Source organism: Puma concolor, chromosome D2 (assembly GCF_028749965.1).
Source record: "Puma concolor isolate L17-30 chromosome D2, mPumCon1.1.hap2, whole genome shotgun sequence".
Classification (NCBI taxonomy): domain Eukaryota; kingdom Metazoa; phylum Chordata; class Mammalia; order Carnivora; family Felidae; genus Puma; species Puma concolor.
The window spans coordinates 9605638-9626496 of record NC_141677.1 but is presented as its reverse complement, the minus strand read 5'-3'; the positions used below and the strand labels follow the sequence as shown (position 1 = coordinate 9626496).

General features: G+C 39.5%; 2 protein-coding genes across 4 annotated transcripts in view; both read left to right on the top strand.

Moving 5' to 3' along the window:
• CHRM3 (cholinergic receptor muscarinic 3) overlaps window positions 1-20859 on the top strand; it is a 524164-nt gene that overhangs the window by 43967 nt on the left and 459338 nt on the right. The window lies entirely within an intron of this gene.
• SEM1 (SEM1 26S proteasome subunit) lies at window positions 9859-10320 on the top strand. Its single transcript, XM_086679552.1, has one exon. The coding sequence runs from the start codon at window positions 9936-9938 to the stop codon at window positions 10146-10148; it is 213 nt and encodes a 70-aa protein (XP_086535678.1). The 5' UTR covers window positions 9859-9935; the 3' UTR covers window positions 10149-10320.

Here is a 20859-nt window from a genome sequence, read left to right as displayed (position 1 = left end):
AGTCACATCACAGTCTCTGCTGTGGGATTCTGCTCTGTCTGAATGGCCTTGGGGAACCCCAGGCAGGTAGAGCTTTTCTTACTGGACCTGTGCACCCCATAGCAATGGCAGAAGATGAAAATTGACAAAATAATCCCAAAGGTTCACCAAACAACTCAGGGTATCTGGAAAGGAAATCTGAAACCAGAGACCATCGAGAGTCTGGCTGGTACTAAAAGAATCAGGGGAGGGGCAGAGAGAGAGGGAGAGAGAGAGAATCCCAAGCAGGCTCCCCACTGTCAGTGTGCAGAGCCCAATGTGGGGCTTGAACTCATGAACTGTGAGATCATGACTTGAGCTGAAATCAAGAGTTGAACATTTAACCGACTGAGCCACCCACGTACCCCAATATTAGCAAAATTTTAAGGTCTTCCTAACGTTCTTAATGTTTTGCCTAGTATGGAGCTGAGATCTTCCTTGGGCTAATTGAAATGGGGATTGGAAGAATCACAGGGTGAAGGTCACATGGAGAGAAATGGAAGTTCTAACTCTAACAGACCTTAAAGTTCATTAATGACTTCTCACTCATTGCATTTCTTCTTCGGCAAATGCACGTTACATTTTAAAATAGAACAAAACATGTTTCACGATATGGTATCTTAAGTACATTTACACTTATTTCCACCCCAGGGTATTTTTTTCTTTTTTTAAAAGAGTTTAATACTAGTTTACTGAATGAATGAAATGGCAAACAATTGTTCAGAGACAAGTCACGAGGGCAGATACCAACAATTATGTTTCTTTTCACAAATCTTGATTTAGCATCAACAAAGACCTCAGCCTGAAAGCATTGATAGGATGTAGGTAAGTGGAGCCTATTTTTTTAAAGAGGGGAGGCACAGAAATGTACAAATTGGAGCAAAGGTTTTGCATATAAATAATGTTTTAACATAGCAGAGTACCTGCAAGCAATGGGGAAAATAAAAAAAGAATTTCTTGTTTGTATTTAATGTCAATTTTATTTAAAAAAATTTTTTTTAATGTTTATTTATCTTTGAGACAGAGACAGACAGACCATGAACAGGGGAGGGTCAGAGAGAGAGGGAGACACAGAATCGGAAGCAGGCCCCAGGCTCTGAGCTGTCAGCACAGAGCCCGACGCGGGGCTCGAACTCACGAACCATGAGATCATGACCTGAGCCGAAGTCGGAGGCTCAACCGACTGAGCCACCCAGGCGCCCCAATGTCAATTTTAAATATTATGGGGACTCACTCATGCCTCACAACCCAAGGCAGACTAACTCCATTAAAGGATAGAAACTGAGACTCAGAGAGGTCAAGTGCTTATCCAGCATTACCCAACACTGATGTTAGGTCTACCAGACATCAGGACCTTCGACTCTATGTCAGTGCTCTGGATCTCAGGGGCACACTAGGGTGACCTCAAGTTTAGGGTGCCACACAGCAGCAGCAAACTATCTTGACTTTCCCCAGCTCAGCCCAGTTAAAGACTCCGATTCTCGGCAGCAGAAAGGCTCAAATGCCCTCAGCCTTAGGCTACCAAGAATGGAGTCGGGTAGCAATGGAGAGGCCCCAGCCCCATGGGCAGAGGCAGTGTGGGATTTATCTACTACAGTCCTAAGCCCAGACAATCCTAGGTATGTGGTAGTTGCATGGCCACAGAGTATACCCCTGGTCATCCCACCCCTGATATTCATTGCCTTGGCTTCTGTTCCAGCTCCCAGAAACTTGGTCCTGACCAGTCCCATCTCCCCAAGAGATCAGATGAGCTGTTCTCAGAGCACACATAGCACCGGGGATGTCATGTTTCTCTGTGGCTCCCACACCAGGTCCCCAGGGTATTTTCTTAATAGGTAAGGAAGGTATGTTTTCAGCAACTGTAGCCAAAGTCTTGAGATCTGAAACTTTTACGGAAGTTATCTATAAATGGTGCTGATTTTCGACACACACGTAAACACACAGAGACACATTCAAGTAAGGCTAATTTTGTATGTGACTTCAAACCCATATGCAACTTAAAAATGGAGTCGCACTTTATAAGCTAACTAATAAAGGACAAGATTCTGCTTCGATTTGGCCAAGCTAAACATGGCATTCTGCTGCCACATCTTGGCATGTTGACTTTGGTACAGTCTGTTTCTGTGTTTTACTTTTATACACCAAAGCTTGTTACATAATCTCCTTCTTGTATATTGTCTATATGACGTGGATTACAGTAAATCTGTCATTACAATAAATTTGGTAGAACTATTGTGTCAGTCACAATAGTGACTCAATATTTGAGATTCGAGAAGCTTTCCTAAGCCACAAAAGCTTTAAGAGACCTCTGCATTAGGAGAGATGATGTTTACTTTTGTAAGTTACAAATCTCTTCTAAAGAACCTTGAGGCTTTCTGATTAAGTATGCGATCTAAGAAAAAAAATAGTTGTTATACAGTATTTTTCAGTAGTGATGTGCTTCTGAAACCTGTTTCAGAATTTTGATATTATCTAAACAAAAGGTTGCACAAATGTGCCCCAGTCATCAAAGAATAGAAAACCAAACTGATGTAACTTAGAGACTTGGAAGCAAAGAATGTTCCATACAAAATCAAAGTGTAACCCTGACTCTGATGAACATAGTGACCCGCCCCCTCCCCCAACAGATAGTTGTATAAATTGAGCCTAGTTGAATACCCAGGTTCTTAAACAGCAGTACCTTCCCCTGGCAAACGTAGTGTGAAAATTGACAGGTCCTCATAGGTTAATGGCAGTGACTGAAAAAGCACATTTCCCTGGTTAAATTAGCATTTCCACTGAAGGCCACTAGTTAGTACAAGTACAAGTTCGAAACATGCTCCTTGGGTTTACATTGCACTGGAAGTCCTGGGATTTCCTAGGTGGCCAGGTCAAGGTTGTGGCTGTCTTCTGTGACATGAACATGAATGGCTCTGCTGATGTTAATAATAATAGTAATAATAGCACTTCATAGCTTTTCTATTAAGTCATTCATGGGAAAGGGTAAAGAGTATTGGGGAAAGAGAACTAATATTAGCATCTTTGGTACTTGTGAGGAGGGTAGCTGATGGGAGGCTACAGTCAGCTTCAGACTGCACTGGGAGCAGCGAGAGGACACTAAACACCTGGAAGTCTGTAAGGGCAGTGAAACGGAGAATTCCAAATAGGGTCCAAAGAAGGGTAAGAAAGGGCTTGTTGGACAAATTCTAATTATTGTTAGTTTTTCTTAGAATAATGGAGAAGGCAGTCAACATAGTACAAAAAGTTGATCTTGGAAAGAAAGAACACAAGTTGTTAAAACTCCTGAAAATTTGGGCTTCAAGGGTTTATTATGATCTATTGTGGTCATTTCAGTGTCACTGTGCCTGGGTCTTTGTACTGAATGGTATAGACTGCTTGTGTCTAGGACACAGAGTGGGGCCGTCTGTGTGGAGAACATTCTGTAGGGAGCAGAAGTCAGTCCTTGAACCTTTCACTAGAGCGTGGCATCAGCCTATTCGATTTTAGGAAATAATGAGCAAAAAGGTGATATCAGGAAGTTTAAAAGACCTCACTTCAGGGCTACGAACCCGGTGGGTTTAGACATTGAGTGTAAAGTGTAGAAGGTAGTTCTTTAAAAAATTACTTTAATGCTGAGCTGTCAACACAGAGCCCGCCATAGAGCCTGAACTCAAACTACAGATCATGACCTGAGCCGAAGTCAGATACTTAACCGATTGAGCCACCCAGGTGCCCCTAGAAGGTAGTTCTTGAAAGTGAGTCACAAAGAAAAGAAAAAGGGCAGAAGATCAGAAAATCCAACTAGGAAGCTGAACTGCTGACCTTGTACGATGTATGTATCCTGTTTACGAGCAATACTAACGTTAAGTGCATGGCTAACTCTATACTCAGGAGTTCAGTTCCAATTTGGACGGTGGAGAAATATAAGGCGTATTCATCATCAAAGTGATGTTTAGCTCCATCGCTTAGAATATTCCTATCTCCTCATCAATAGCAGTATTTCTTGACTGTATTATTTTTTGTCAGAGAACAGGTCTCAATGCCCTGTTGCTCTTCAACCAATTAACAAATGTATCCTTTACAGGAGTACTAACATGGCACACTAATTAACGGCCCCAGAATTGTACCTAATTAAATAATCCCTTAATCCTTGCCTGGAAACCTGTGATACTAGCTCAGATCTTTGTCGTTCAACTCCATAAACAGCTCAGCCTCCCCTGGGCGGTCGAATTTGCATTTACTGTTCACTTGTGAGGCAGACGTTACTCTGGATGGTGTTTTTCTTTGATAGTCTTTTGGCTTCTTAGTACTCCTAGTGTCAACAGTTAAATTCGTAAACCAGCAGATTGAGGCCAGAAACAGAAAAATAAGCAAAGTAAACTCTCCTGATAATGGTTCTTAACTGGTGGAAGGCTTCACACAGTTTTCCAGAAGTATTGATTATTATTTTAAGCGTGTGTCATCAATTGCTGATGAATAGATCTGAAATGGGAACAAAAAGGGGAAAGGACATTTATAACTGGAAAAGTTCACATTAGAGCTGTTGGCTCTTGGGCAAGTTAAGCAAAAGTAAGACAAAACAGGGGCGCCTGGGTGGCTCAGTTGGTTTAGCGTCCGACTTCAGCTCAGGTCATGATCTCACAGTCTGTGAGTTTGAGCCCCGCGTCGGCCTCTGTGCTGACAGCTCAGAGCCTGAAGCCTGCTTCAGATTCTGTGTCTCCCCCTCTCTCTGCCCTTCCCCTGCTCATGCTCTGTCTCTCTCTGTCTCAAAAATAAATAAAAACATTAAAAAAATTTTTAAAAAACGTAAGTCAAAACAGAAAAGCAAACAAAAACACAACTGTTACCTAAATTGGAGCAAGTTGCATGACTTTCTGTGTTTTTTTTTTTTAAGTTTCTTTATATAGTTTAAGAGACAGCGCAAGAGAGCATGGGGGAGGGGCAGAGAGAGGGAGAGAGAGAGTCCCAAGTGAGCTTTGCACTGTCAGCACACAGCCCGACGTGGGGCTTGAACTCATGAACCAGGAGATCGTGACCTGAGCCAAAGTCGGACACTCACCCGAGCCACCCTGCTGCCCCATTGAGGGTCCTTTCAAATAAGTCGTTCCGAGAAACTAGGGGAAGGCTTTCCCAGGTGGTTAAAGCTTTTGTTTATTTTTCACAGTTGCAGCTAATAATTTTCAGTCAAACAGAATTCTTCAGATTGTGCCATGACCAATTTGTTTCGAAAGCTGCTTGTGTGTTTAAGAATTCATACACTTGTCATTAGTTGAACTCTTGCTGCCTGTTGCCATGTACAGATGAAGAATCTTAAAATCCTTGATAACAAATAAATGTTTTTAACAGAAATTAAGAAGTTAAGAAAATTACAGATAGATCATTCTTCTTAGCATAAAAATTCTATTTGAATTTTACTGTATACTCAGAAGGAGACAGCCCGTATATTAATCGCCAAAGGGCATATAAGTATGTTGTCTCCGGTCCTTCCTTTCAGCTAGCGGGGGTTGAATATCAAGTTGTCTCAGATTATATTTAGCATTAAAAACAAGTAATGCTAGTTCTCGATGAATGCATGGATAGAGACATTTGTTTTTTCTTTTTGTGTTCTTGAGGTTAACGAATTTTTCAGGTTGAGAGATTATGAACTGTCTTGGAAACAAATGTGTGGGGCACACACCGGTTGTATTTCCTTACCCGTCAGGGGTAACCTGAGCAGAAATGGGGAATGTGGCTCGGACCCTGTAAGATGGCCCTAACAGCCTGCTCTCACTGTTGGCTTTTGCTCTGATTACAGAAGAATAAAAAGAAAAAATAGAAGCAGGGAACTTTTTAAAGTTAATTAAACCTACAACAGGTTTTATTTTTTTAGTTTAGAAAGGGACCAGAAGTGGCAGAGACTGAAACTTTCTCCCACGGCCAGCAGGCATGGGAAGAGAAAATCAGAATACTTTTTTTTATACTTAGAACCTGTGTCGTTTCTTTCCTGGTGAGTTCTGTGTGCTAGTTGCCTTTTTTCCCTGGCAATAGGTATATGTGTTGTTATTATGCACAAATCCTTGGGCTATGGTTTTGTCGAGTCTGAGGTTCTCAAAAGTGTATTTACAAATAAGGATAAAACTATCAATTTTAATTGACCCACCGATCTTTAACATTTTCATTTGATTGTACAGAGTATTACTTCTTGATGGTTTTATGTGGTTAATTTACTGTGATATAACACAGCTTATTTTATTTCATTTAATAGTGAATTACAAAAGCCTGAGGTCATTGCTGTCACTTATAAAGATATTTTAGAATGAATTTACAATATTCTTCCACCCCCATGTGTGACTTGCAGTTTTTGGTGTTCAGAGAGGATGAAAGTCATTTATGGAATAGGCCTGTATTTGAGGAATAATCTGATGATTGTATAATTTGTCACGAGTCATGTATCCTAATATGGTGTTAAAGTGACTATCTCGTACTGAAGTCTTCTGCAGTTTACTAAAGAAAGCTGATTTTGTAGTGCTACGAACATAAAATTGATATCGGTTTTCTAAACAAATAATTATGAGAACATCAAATCTGGGGAAAAAATTGCCGATGGACTGCAGTTATGGAAGCACAAATGGAATTGGAATTGCAAAGATCATATCAACGTGTCTGAGAAGAAAACCTGCTGTTAGGATAAGATTTTTCCGGCTGTTTAAGGTGACCGTCACGTTGAAAGCTGCCTATAATAAATCCAGAGTATTTTTTTAGAAAGTACTTACTTTAGTGAAGAATCTGAAGAAATGCTTAGAAAGTGAAAAATGTGAAGAAAAATATTTTTCTTTGTTTGAGCATTAGTCATTGTAATATTTTGACTCATCAGAGGCTAGATACATGCAAAATTGCTTGAGTGAAAGAAGCTTCAGTCATCACAGAGAATTTGGGAGAGACTAAAAGAAGGTTCAGTTAAACCTTTGTGGAGGTCTTCCTGTCCTCCTATTACTTGAGCTCTCTTGTGGGACATATGTGTTCTATATTTTATAGTTGTCAAAACCCTCCTCCACTTATTGTGTTATGTAATGCCTACCAAAAAATAGCTTGTGTGGAATTTGCTTTTAATAATTGCAATTGTGACCTTGAATACTAAGAGCCAGGCATCACACGAGGCATGTCCTATGTTTTCTCCAGTTCTTAGGAGAATCCTTCAAGCTATTTATCAGTATTCTTGCTTTACTGATGAGTAAAGTTTCCTCAGGCTGGTTATGGGTCTTCCTCAAGAGTCACACACTTTGTATGTACCGATGAAAATACGAAAGCCCGTTATTTTCTTACTCCACTTGGTTGCTCTCTATGTGTATCAAATTGTTGTCTCTTTTAAAAAAAAGAAGAAAATAAGATCTAAAAGAGTTAAATGACACTCTGTCAATTTCCTCTCTCTCTCTCTCTCTCTCTCTCTCTCTCTCTCTCTCTCTCTCCTGGGTACAATGGGTCCCACAAAGATAAACAAGGAATTTTACAATATGATAGGAGAGACAGGCATTTTATATACAACTGAAATAAAAATAATGTTTTAGATTAATTGAGGAGTATAAAAATTACTAAGGATTTATAAAAGATAAAGCACTTAATTTGTGCTGGAAAGAATACGAAAGAAAGACTTCATTAGAGGCCCTGCTGTAGAAGCCGGGATTTGAAAGGTGGGTAGAAAAAGAACTTTGTCAAGGAGAGAGGTCAGGGGTGAGGAACAGATGGGGAAAGGAAAAATGGAAGACTGGAAAAGGAGATTGAAACTAGATCATAGAAGACCTGGAGTGTTTTCAATTTAGTTGATTTCAGAGAATTTGAGGGAAAAAGTCAATTAGATGATGCAATTAGAATTATAACTCTGAATATATATATATGTGTATATATATTTTTTTCCTTGGAGAAAAACACAGATCAAAGAGAGCAGAGAATATTGCATATTTCCCAGTGGCCTCTAGGAGTGATGGGAGCTAAGAGAGAGAAAGGAAGGAAGGGAAGCTCGCCAAGATGGAAGGATTGGATTTGATGGATATTTGTTTGATGATTATTTACCTGTAGGGGCGGGAGGAAAGAGAAAGAACGAGAGTGGTACTGAGGTCTCTGGCATTAGTGAGACGAGGACAGAAGGTTTGGAAGGTTAAGGGCGATCAGTGATTCGTTTTGTGCAGCAGACCAGCAGATTTAGCAATAAGGAGATGATGGACACTGGAGGCCGTGTCTTCACAAATGGAAATCGGATTGCAGTGTTGAAGAGCATGTGAAAGTTGGGGAAGTTGAACTGTATAGTCATGAAATAATTACTTTTCAGAAATTTGTCTAGCTTGGCGGAGGAGAAGGAGTGACAACCTGGGTAATGCTAGCTGATCTGACAATGATGTTGATGATAATGGCTAAATGTTATGGAGTTCTTCCAGGTGCCTGGCATTGCCTTAAGTACTGTCCCATTTACTCTCCATAGCAACCTCATGAAGGAGACAGCATTATTTTCTTTCTACTGATGAAGGAAAGAAGATGCCGGAAACTCAGTGGAGTGCGATCATCCATACGACAGACATGTTTCTAAGACTAAAGCATCTGAGCTTTAAGTGTGAGAAAGTGCATTCACAGCAGAAGCTGTGGCACTTTGTACACACCTTTATTTTATAGTTGCTAGTGGGCAGTGCAGCCATCATCCAAGACACAGGGTGGAGGTAGAAGTTTGACAAGGGTTCTCTAATGGCCCTTCATTAGAAGAGCAGGCTCTTAGAGGTGGATTTCAGTTTCTTTCCAAAATTGTCATATAAGTGTGGTTAAGACTAGAAACTTTAATGCATCGTGGAGTTAGTATTTATAAACATGATTGGAACAGTGCTTAAGAAGTCAAATTACATTAGCCGGTGTTATTACCATCCTTGCCCATCCATCCATCCATTCATCCATCTATAAAATCAGGAAATGTGGAGTTTTATCTACTGGATACTGGGGAACTCAGAGATGAAAGAAAAAGCCTGCCAGAAACAGTCCAGTGGGAGGAGGAATGTAGAACAGCCAACTACAGGGTACTGATCCATTAAAAAAAAAAAAAATTGAGTTAATTACCAAACATCTTAAGTGGCAAACACTCTCTGAGCCTTGAAGACAGAAAAAAATAACAAAGACAAATAGAATTGAATGCTTTCATATTTATAACCTTTATGCAAAATAAGAAATCTCATTTGGAGCTGATTAAGCTGTGAATGTAACTTGTAGCAAAATAAAAGGAAACTGTATTTAGTATATAATGTCAGTTAAACTGTTAGGAAATTAGTGGACAGCTCACAGATTAGTGATCAATGTGGATAGCCAGCCATTTGCTAAAGAGTCGTCAACACATCTAAACAAGAACAAAAATACTACATCTTAAACAGCAATCAGAGAAATGTAAGTTAAAGTCATTATGACCTAACTTTTCCTTTGCAGACTAGACACAAAATTTTAAGACATTTTCAGTGGCTGTCAATGTGCAGTAAACTGAGCTCACTCATGCATTACCAATGAGAGTATAAATGGTGCAATCCCTTGAAAAAACAGCCTGGCAATGTATAAGTCTGAATGGACCATTCTAGTGAAATGTAATAAAGTATGGTGACAGCAGTGTGCATCTAAATTTCAGCGTATTTAAAGTAGGAGAAGACTGGAATCATCTAAATGTTCATTTAGACAGGGGGAGTGACTAGGTACCAGTGGTTCTAAGGGGCCTTTTAGAAGGATGTTAGTAATGTTGTTTAACACCATGGAAATCACCCACATAACAATAATGAATAAATCAAGAAAAAGCAGGTCACAAAAATTATGTACGTAAAAATATGGTCATTAAAAACGGAGAGAGGATCTATTTTTGTGGTTGTATTGGGTCTTGGGGTGAAGAAAAGTGAGAGTTCCAACTTTGCTCTTGGCCCGGGAGGGTTTTGGCGCGGAGCGTTGTCATGTCAGAGAAAAAGCAGCCAGTAGATTTGGGTCTCTTGGAGGAGGACGACGAGTTCGAGGAGTTCCCTGCGGAAGACTGGGCTGGTTTGGATGAGGATGAAGATGCACATGTCTGGGAGGATAATTGGGATGATGACAATGTAGAGGATGACTTCTCCAATCAGTTACGAGCTGAACTAGAGAAACATGGTTATAAGATGGAGACTTCATAGCATCCAGAAGTATTGAAGCAACCTAAACTTGAACTGTTTATTAAATTCTAGGATGGAGAACCCAGGATGGGACACTTAAAAAAGAAATATGTTTATTTCATTAGCAGCTTGGATTTATTTTTGTTTTTGTAACACACAAAATAAATGTTTTGATCTAAAAAAAAAAAAAAAAGTCTAATAGTGACTTTTTTCTATAAGTGACTTTTTTCGGGTTTTCCACATTTTACAAATTATGTTTAATTAGAATCTAGTTTATGAGTATGTATGCATGCAATCATTTTCATCACCAGATTAACATTAATTAGTATTTTAAAATATTCACTAAATGATTTCCATTTGATTTTTTAGGATGACTTGTAAGTTAGATAAGGCTGGCAATATATTTTAGAGATTAAACAAGAAGATTTCATGACTGCCCAATATTGAAAATATTGTTTTGGAAAAAGTCTTAAGAATCTTTATACAAGAAAAAAGATGTGGAAGGAAAAGATTAAGTAAAGTAGTTTTCTAAGTTAGTTTCTAGATATATTTCCTTACAATATTCTAAGAATTTGGGGACAGAGAGAAGGAAGGTCAGAGAGGAAGTTCCGGAGGGAAAAAATTGCATGCATTTTTTTCTTTGAAAGCAGCTAAGTGCCAGGAAAACAAAACAAAACAAAATTTACAAATGCTTCGTATTAGACCAGGAGCTTTGTGTCCAAGTAGAAGGGCCTTAAAATTGGAATCTGTTTATTGAGATGACATTATTGGAGTTGACAGTGTGAATTAGAGTGTTTTTCTTGGCATCCTGCGCTCCTTTTAATATACTCTTGTTTTTTCACTGGGTTTGGTGCGCCATCATTCAATGCTGGTTCCATCCCCACCACACCATTGGAGGTGGACCCAACCCACCACTTTGTTCTTGAAAAAAAGTGGCAGTTCCGGTCATATCTGGATTCCAGTCCGGATTTTGCTATTCTACCATTACAAGGTCCTGGGCAAATGAAGCTCTCTATGGCCCTGTGTCCTTGTGTTTAAACTGAAGAAGGTGCCTTGAAAAGTGATTTGGGGGGACAAAATGAAACGACATGGAGTAAGATTTAGCAAAGCATTCACCACATAATAAATGTTCAAGAAATGTATCTTTCCTAAAGCAGCCACTGGCTACTCTGCTCTTGGTTCTGAAAGATGCATATGATGGTCCTATGTAATTCACTTGCTAGATCAAAGTCGTAGGCATTTTAGTCAAAGCATTCACTTTAATTTAAAAATTAAATTACACATAGAGTAATATGTTTAGTAAATTATTAATAGGTTGGAGCCTAGCAGGTATTTCATTAAAGGATATCTCAAATTTAGTGAATCAAAGGTAATTGATTTTTAGAACTTGAACACTTTATCAAGTTTGTAACAAATTTTGAGCCCAATTTTACCTCATACAAGAAAAGGTTACCTAAGTTGTCTACAAAGGAAATAAATGTTCCTTTATAAACACTCAAAATGATATACTCACAGATTTCTTTGTCATGATTAATATATCACTTTTGTTACAAGATAATTTTAAAAGAAGACAGAGGCATTAGTAATACTTAATACTATAAAACACCCAAATAATGTTATTACAGGCAAATCTTTATTTTTTTTTTCAACCTGCTTACCACTCAGCTAAACCATGAAAGAGATACTAAAGGATAGACTAGTTTTAAAAAAAATCTAGACCAAAATTCTCTATGGATCAATATCAGGAATTTAGGGTCTTTCTAGTCTTAAAATACTCTGGTCTGTGAGTCTTTAATATCACAAATTATAAAGTTGAGGAATATCCAATCCTTTTCAACTACAGGATGAACGCTGACCCTTCTATTTGATTTTTTAACACAACGGCTCTGTTTATTATAACCGTTTGTTACCATAAAAGTATAAACTGAAAGGTAGCAATGATGGGTGAGTGTAATATATTACATTAAATAAACTTGTCCTGCGCGCAGTACATGGAAAGTTCTGTTTACATTACAGGAAGCTGTTTTCTGCTGCATTTACAATTCTGCTGGGCAAATAAATTAAGAGAGCTTATGACAGCTCAATTTAGTTTATCTGGTCAAACCCCAAAGACATTATTAGTATAATTTTAGCATATTTAACTTTATATAGGTATTTTATAATGCAATCTCCACCATCTTTTTTTTTAAGGAAAGGATGTTTTCGCTGATGATGTAGAAAAAGAGAGCAAAAAAAATAAAATTGCTGCACAAAAACCTGAACAAGACAATTCAACATACAGAATCCTTGCAGAGGAGGTGAATATAAAGGTCATTATATGAGCTTGAAGGAGATTTTAAAAACAGAAAGACGTGTAATGTATTAAAATAGTATTTTTTCATACTCCTTCCTACCGGTTGATCTAGGGTCCAATGTTTAGACCCAAGATAGAAGTGAAGGAGTTGGAGGGCGTATGGTGTGGAATTTTGCGGATAGCTCCAGGTGCTCTTCTGTAGTCATTAAAAAAAATTTTTTTTAATGTTTATTTATTTTTGAGACAGAGAGAGACAGAGCATGAACAGGGGAGGGTCAGAGAGAGAGGGAGACACAGAATACAAAGCAGGCTCCAGGCTCTGGGCTGTCAGCACAGAACCCGACACGGGGCTCGAACCCACAGACTGTGAGATCATGACCTGAGCCGAAGTCGGACACTCAACTGACTGAGCCACCCAGGCGCCCCCTTTTGTAGTAATTTTTAAAAAATTTTTTAAATGTTTATTTATTTTTTTTGGGGGGGGGAGGGGCAGAGATAGAGGGCACCACAGAATCCAAAGCAGGTTTCAGGCTCTGAGCTGTCAGGACAGAGCCCAAAGTGGGTCTCAAACCCACAAACCGTGAATGGGATCTTGACCTGAGCTGAGGTCAGTTGCTTAACCGACTGAGCCACCCAGGTTCCCCTCTTTTGTAGTAATTAGAATAGATGACACCTAGACAAGAAATTTAGTTCATTACACTATTCACTTAACTAGACTTAATTTTCTCAGCTTTCTGTTACTTAGGATGAATTTTCATTTTCTGGGTGTGTAGGTCTGTGTGTGTGTGTGTGTGTGTGTGTGTGTGTGTGTGTGTGTGTGTATGCGTGTGTGTGTGTGTAAAATTGTAACATAAACAGGCAGGGTAGGAACACGGAATGGAAAGATTCATGGGTTTGGAGTAAGAAGACCTAAATTCAAGTCCCTGCTTAGCCATGTGTTAGGTAGGTGACCACTTTCTTTAATTACATTTTTGTTTTAATTCAACTGTAGTTAGTATATAGTGTTAGTGTCATGTTACTTTCAGGTATACAATTTAGTGATTCAGCACTTGCATACAACACCCAATGCTCATCACAAGTGCCCTCCTTAATTCCTATTTCACCCATTCCCCTCACCCACTTCCCCTCTGGTGACCGCCATTATGTTCTCTATAGTTAAGAGTCTGTTTCTTGGTTTGCCTCTCTCTTTATTTCCCTTTGCTTGTTTGTTTTGTTTCTTAAATTCCACAGATGAGTGAACTCATGTGGTATTTGTCTTTCTCTGACTTATTTTGGTTAGCATAATACTCTATTTCCGACCACATTGTTGAAAATGGTAAGACTTCATTCTTTTACATGGCTGAGTAATATTCCATTGTAAATGTATACCACATTTTCTGTAGATGACCACTTAAGCAAACTAAATTACTGGGGGGCTTAGTTGAGGCTCTCATCTCTGTTAACTCAGAGTTACATGGTAAATATGGGTGCCCTGGACCTATTAATAATACAGGAACCTTGGCAAATTATGCATTTTATGCCTTTTCACGCCACTATTCTTTACATTTCCCTCCAACCAAGTAGGTCCCACTTGTCTAAAGCATCTCATGGCTCTGCATTTGCACAAGTCCTTGACTTTGTCAAGGATGCCTTCCTGCTCCCTCCTAGGTAAGCACTTGTCATCCTTCTGGGCCCATCTTAGACGCCCCCTCCATTCTAAAGCTTTTCTTATTACTTTTTACTTACCTCTTCTTTTGTTTTAAAAACATCTTTGGCTTCTAAAATTAATTTAAAGGGCATCTGGGTGTCTCAGTCAGTTGAGCGTCTGACTTCGGCTCAGGTCACGATCTCACAGCTCGTGAGTTCAAGCCCTGCATTGGACTCTGTGCTAACAACTTGGAGCCTGGAGCCTGCTTCAGATTCTGTGTCTCCCTCTTTCTCTGCTCCCCCCCCAACTGCTGGTGCTTTGTCTCTCTCTTTCAAAAGTAAATAAACATTACAAAGTTTTTTAATTGAAAAAATTAATTTAAGTACATTGCATAAAAATACAGAAATAAAAAAGTGAAAATAAATATGATCCAATACTCCATGAAAAGAGATAAATACCCCTAGTATTTTAGTATAATTTTACCAACTTAACCTTATACAAACCCACTTAAATAAATGAATTAGTGGGGCGCCTGGGTGACTCAGTCCATTCAGCATCTGATTTCAGCTCCGGTTATGATCTTGCGGTTCATGGGTTTGAGCCCTGCTTCGGGCTCTGTGCTGACAGCTCAGAGCCTGGAGCCTGCTTTGGATTCTGTTTGTGTGTGTGTCTCTCAAAAATAAACGTTAAAAAAAATAATAATAAATGAATAAATAAATAAGTTAGGAGAGTTTATGACAGCTCAGTTTAGTTTATCTTGTCAAATCCCCACAACATTATTATTTTAGTATACTCACCTTGTATTTGACTCTAACCGCTCCAGAATACACAACCGCAAGAAAACCAACTTGGGAACCGATGTGCGTGTATGTTTACATTCTCTTTTCCACTTCTCCTTAGATCGTGTCTTTCAGTGTTCTGAGAAAACATGGTTGTAATCCCTTTCCGATATTCCATCACACAGGTTAGAGTGCGATTAGTGTAATGCTTCCTCTCTTTGTTGTGCATTGAGGCCGTTTAGAATATTTTGCTTTGACAAGCAAAGCACTCTTGTGTGCATCTAATATTCTTTCCGCAGGACAAATTCCTAGAAAAGGAATTCCGGGATGTGTACACGTTTCATACTCTGGAAACATACTGCCAAACGGGCCCCTCGGGAGACGGCAGCATTTTGCTCGTCTGCCAGTGAGCTCCGCTCTGGGGCCTGTTTTCTCGGCTCCTCCTGTGACAGCGGCCCTCATCACGCCGTCTTTTCACAATTTATTTACTCGTCTCGCTCACTCTGAGACTGCAGACTTCTAGGTGACGGGAGCCGTGTCTTGCTCATTATGAATCCCAGGGTCTAGCTCAGAGCCTAACCTAGCACAGGAAAGTGAGTGGGGAGCTAAAATTTGGAGAATGAATTATGCATTTCTGGTTTTTGTTTGCATTCTGTCACAGTTTTCTGTACTTGATTCTAATCGTCAGTGATCTTAAAAAATACGCAGAGGCTGCCTTTTCTGCCACTTCATTGAACGACCCTGTGATTTCGACGTGTTACATTTCGGACGGGCTTTGTTACGTCCCGCAACAGATTTCCTCCCCTAGACAGTGTTAGCTGTGTCGAGAATAAATATGGTCATGAAAAGTGAGTTTGTATCTATTTCACTTCCTTTTTTGTTATTAAAAAAATTTTGTAATGTTTAGTTTGGAGAGAGAGACGGAGACAGAGACAGACAGAGCGTGAGTGGGGGGAGGGGCAGAGAGAGGGAGACACAGAATCCGAAGCAGGCTCCAGGCTCCGAGTCGTCAGCACAGAGCCCACGTGGGGCTTGAACTCACAAACTGCAAGATCGTGACCTAGAGCCGAAGTCAGATGCTTAACTGACGGAGCCACCCAGGCGCCCGTTTCACTTTCGATGATGAGTGTTTAGCAGAAAGATTCTGTGAAGCTAGATATAAACATATCTTTGGAGAAAAAGTATAGACTTTCTTGACAATGCAAGGGAATCCCATACAGCTGGTGTGACCGTCCCAGGTAACTCAGGCTTATAAATGTCCATGTTGGTTACACGTTTGGTTTGTATCAAGTGGAATTATAAGATGTAATAATTTATCTGTGGTTAAGTGTCTCTTCTTAAGTCTTTTAAGGACACTTCTCAAGGCAGTATTGAAGTATTACTTATAAAATTAGAGTGTCTGTGGATGTGATCCTAAAAATCGCATTACAGTAGTGAATTGATGGATGAAATCAGTGTTCAGCCATCAATATCAATATATTAAATGTGGGCATTGTAAGTATAGGGCCAGCAACTGCTCAGTGAGTCTAAGAAGCACACCACAGCAGTCTGAATTTGACTTTTATAATTCTGCAGAATTGAATTTGTAAGTTATATGGTACAATACCAACATTGTTGCCAAGAATGAGTATGTGGGCAAGAAAAGATCGATTAAGTCAGGAATGTGGAGGGCTGGCCTCTCACAGTATCTAGAGACCGGGCTCAGGAGGACACGTCTCGGATTGAGATCCAGCTTCGTGTGGCCTCAGGCCGCTTTCTTCAACCTGTGTACCCTTCTTTCCTCACTGGGGTACAGGGACAAGAAGAGTACCACTTCACAGATCTCATACAGATTAAACGAATTCACAGATATGGAGCGCTTTAAACACTGCCTGGAACATTGTCAAAAATCAGAGAATCTACTGAAGCAAGATCGTTAACCTCAGGAAGATATTTTTTTTTAAGATTTTATTTTTAAGTAATCTCTACACCCAACACGGGGCTCAAACTCACAACCCTGAGATCAAGAGTCGCAGGCTCTGCTGACATAGCCAGCCAGGCGCCCCAAGAAGATATTTTTAATAAACTTGGTAACCAGTAGGAAAACACTGAGCAAAGGGATGGAAAAATGAAATACGTTTCACACCGCAGAATATATGACTAAGAGTGTTCAGAACGAACTCTAAATACATAAAATATTTTATCTTGTTTTCCTAAATTCTATTGCCTATTAAAATTGAATGTTATGTTTTAGGATACTTATTCTATTAGATTTTAGAAACAAAATTATTCATTGATTAACAGGCAGTACATTTTGAAATAAGAGAATGTGAAATCTGAACACACTTTCCTGTACCTTTTTCGTTGTCACACGACATTCTTGCTTAAATATAGTTTCCATGTAATATTACGCCCATCCTTTAAAAAATGGTGTTTATCCATTTCCCATAACTATGCAACACAAACTGATGCCCACGTATTATAATTCAAATACATCACATTCTACCCTGATTTAGGCCAGATGAAGGAAAGAAAATTCACATGTTAAAATAATTGTGAATACATGCGTTTGAATTAGTTTAGCGTGGGTTTGGATTCCATAAATGTAGCAGAAGTCACTGGCCTTTTATAGAAGCTGGTTACAATTTGTTTCTTTACAAAGTTTATATAGTTCACTGTTAAATAATTAACAGTACTCTCATTACCCATCCATGAATATCTGCAACAATAAGTGACTGATGCCATTTCCAGGGGGTTGACACCATAGTAAGAAAAAGACCTCAGGAATTCTGGAAATTAATTGCTTCATTAAGCCCAGATCCGAAAGGTGGGCTTATTTTAAGAATCTCTTCCAGAAGAACCACCGAGCTACTAAATATATTCCAATATTTCTAATACTAATTTCCACTGTAGCCAAGATATTTCACTGAGGTAAGATCCCCATAATAATATAGAATCAATCAGAGTCCAGTGCCTGATGTCAGCCAACAAAGAATAAATGCATGTATCAAATTCGTTACCCAAAGGGAGTATAAATTGTAGCAGAACTCTAGATTAATACCTGACAGTTATATTTACAAAGAAAGTCATTCCGATTCCAGAAAGCAGTGAAAGTTAAAAAGCTGACACAGACTTCTTCTGTATTTAGGCTTGCTTCTAATTAACTGATGCGGGGTAGTGTTGATAAAAGAGACTAAGAGAATGAGGAAACAGCTCCAGAAGCCTAAAAAACTTCAGGCCCGCTATGGTGTCATCAAGATAATTTAACTTCTCCGTTTTATTTCGGCATTGCTTCTGAGAAACGAGAGAGAGAAAATGGAATTTTAACTAGTGATCTTTTATTCCTACCTCATGATGTTTGTCAGTATGAAATTATAGCGAATTCAGAATAATAAATGGAGATGGGTTTGTTGCTATCCCAAGTGTTGTTGTAGCAAGAGCTAAGCTAAAATGCCTACCTTGGGGAATAGGTCGACTTCTTTAATGTGGTTTCATCCAAATGAATGCAAATGTCTGCCACACCATCAGGGTTCTCATTTTAAATGACAAAGGTGCATCTTTGTACAATTTTGCACAAAATTGTCACGCAGACACATTATGTCATGTTATAAACAAGATGTTGCTCACTTCTATTTCCACACAAAGAACACAGATATCTTCCAAAAGGAATGAACAAATTTAGCCATTAAAAACAGAAGGGTACACATAGGTATAAATTATGCCTTATACAAACTAACACATTGATTGTGCATTCTATTAAATAATCTTAGATACTGTGAAGATTCTAGAAGAGTTAAAGTATTATTACTCTCATGAGAAAATATATGTCCATTTGGAAGCAGGCACCAAAACGGATTTAGATGTAGGAGAGATTCCCTGGGGGAGAAGCCAGTGAAGGTAAGGACAGAAGAGGGACGAGTGGGGAGAGCTTGAGACCACAGTGCAGGTCTGGCATCTGTGAAGGGAGCAGGGAAGGAGTCTCAGGATGGGGGAGCCTCAGAGGGCAGTGCGGTTTGGAGAAAGGCTCCGAGCCTAAGTGTCGGGCCGGAATAGCTGATTCTTAATTTTTTTTTTTTAATGTGTATTTATTTTTGAGAGAGAGAGAGAGACGGAGCACAAGCAGGGGAGGGGCAGAAAGAGAGGGAGACATAGAATCTGTGCTGTCAGCACAGAGCCCAACGCGGGGCTCGAACCCACGAACCGTGAGATCATGACCTGAGTCGAAGTTGGACGTTTAACTGACTGAGCCACCCAGGCGCCCCCAGAATAGCTGATTCTGCCTGGTAGTCTGCCATTGCTCGATTACTGGCTTGGAGCAGCTGGAGTGGGGGTAGGGGTTGGACCTGGGGGAAGGCCACGTGGCCTGCTAGAAACGCCACAGTGGATCAAAAAGTACAAGGACTAGGGGCAGAATTCTGTGACCGTCTTGCTGACCACCATGGAGAAAGTACAAATTTGCCTTTACACACGCACAGCCCCTGCAAGTGTATCTACCTCTACCTTGTTTTATACCCAGTTACTGATGCATGTCTTCACTTTGTGGTCTGGTCTCTAAGTTTCAGCCCTCCCTTTGCTGAGGACTGGGAGTATGTTCAACATGTTGTCTTGTTGTGTCTTTGGTTTGTGTCATACTTTCGGAGTTCAAACCAAGGGGTCCTTCGGGTCTGGATTTGGCTCTCTACCTGGTTTTCTTTGTATGATCATAAGCAGCGTACTTAACTTCTTTTTTTTTAAGTTTATTTATTTTGAGAGAGAGAGAGAGAGAGAGCAGGGAAGGGGCGGAGAAAGAGGGAGAGAGTGGATCCCAAATAGGCTCTGCGTTAACAGCTTGAACCCAACGCAGGGCTTGAACCCATGAACAATGAGGTCATGACCTGAGCTGGATGCTTAACCAACCGAGCCACCCAGGCCCCTTTCTGTGCCATTCTAAGTAAGGTTGTAGGTACTTGTGTCTTCTATCACTATCTATGAAGACATTCAAAAATCTCTTGGCCCTGGAAAGAGTCGGAGGGATGAGATGACATTTCCGTTGCTTCATTTTTCATTCAGAGCTTCCAATATTTCTGTACTTACGAGCCACAATCAAGAGTCGGACACTTAACCAACTGAGCCACCCAGATGCCCCATTTACTTAACTTTTTAACCCTCAGTTTTCTCAACTGTCAACTGGGAAGGAAAATATAAAGTATTGAAAGAGAGGATTTAAAGACAGAACACATAGAAACCTCTCAATATGATGCTTGGCTTACCTCGAGCATCTGAAAACATTAACAATTTTCATTGTAACTGTAATTTTTGAGTATCCTTCTGTTATCTATACGTTTCATACTCTTATCTGGAAATATCTGAGCTTCTTTATGCTTCCATTTGAGTTGACGAGCTTTGTTTTGAAAGCTCCAATTGTATCCTTCAGTTTAATGGAAAATATAGAACAAATGATGTCAGAGATCTACAAAATGCCAAATGAGGACCTTGTCTAATGCTGTGGATTTTCAATGTGGTGTTTTGTCTATTGGCAAGCCAAATCAAAGTTCCGTGATGAGTACTATGATTTCATATTTCTGAGGAACAAAAATAAATATTGAGGGCTGTGAGGCTTACAGATAAAAGGAACCCCAGTACTTGTCAGGACAGAGGGCAAGACATCTGCAGCACAGAGGTGCTTGGTTTACTAATGAAAAAATGATACATGTCTTCTTACCTTTGTAGCGTTGTGAAAAATGCTCACCATAAAATTATCTACTTGGGAATGCCCTTGATAAATATAAGAAAAATACAGTTGTTTGAGAAAGAGATTATAAAGAGTGGGTTTGAATACAACAGCTTGTCATGTGGACCCAACCCAAGTGACTGGTGAAGCTGTTTTATCACTTGCCCCTGCCATTGACAGAAATTGCTTCTCATTCTATACATTTGTGGGGGACAACTAAGGTCCATTATGCTCTCCTTGTGTTTTGTCCAGGAAACTACATATTACAATGGTAGTTGAATATTAGGGTCTCAGAAATAAACCTGTTCTCAGGAAGCTTGCATTGTATTTGGGAAAAGAAAAAA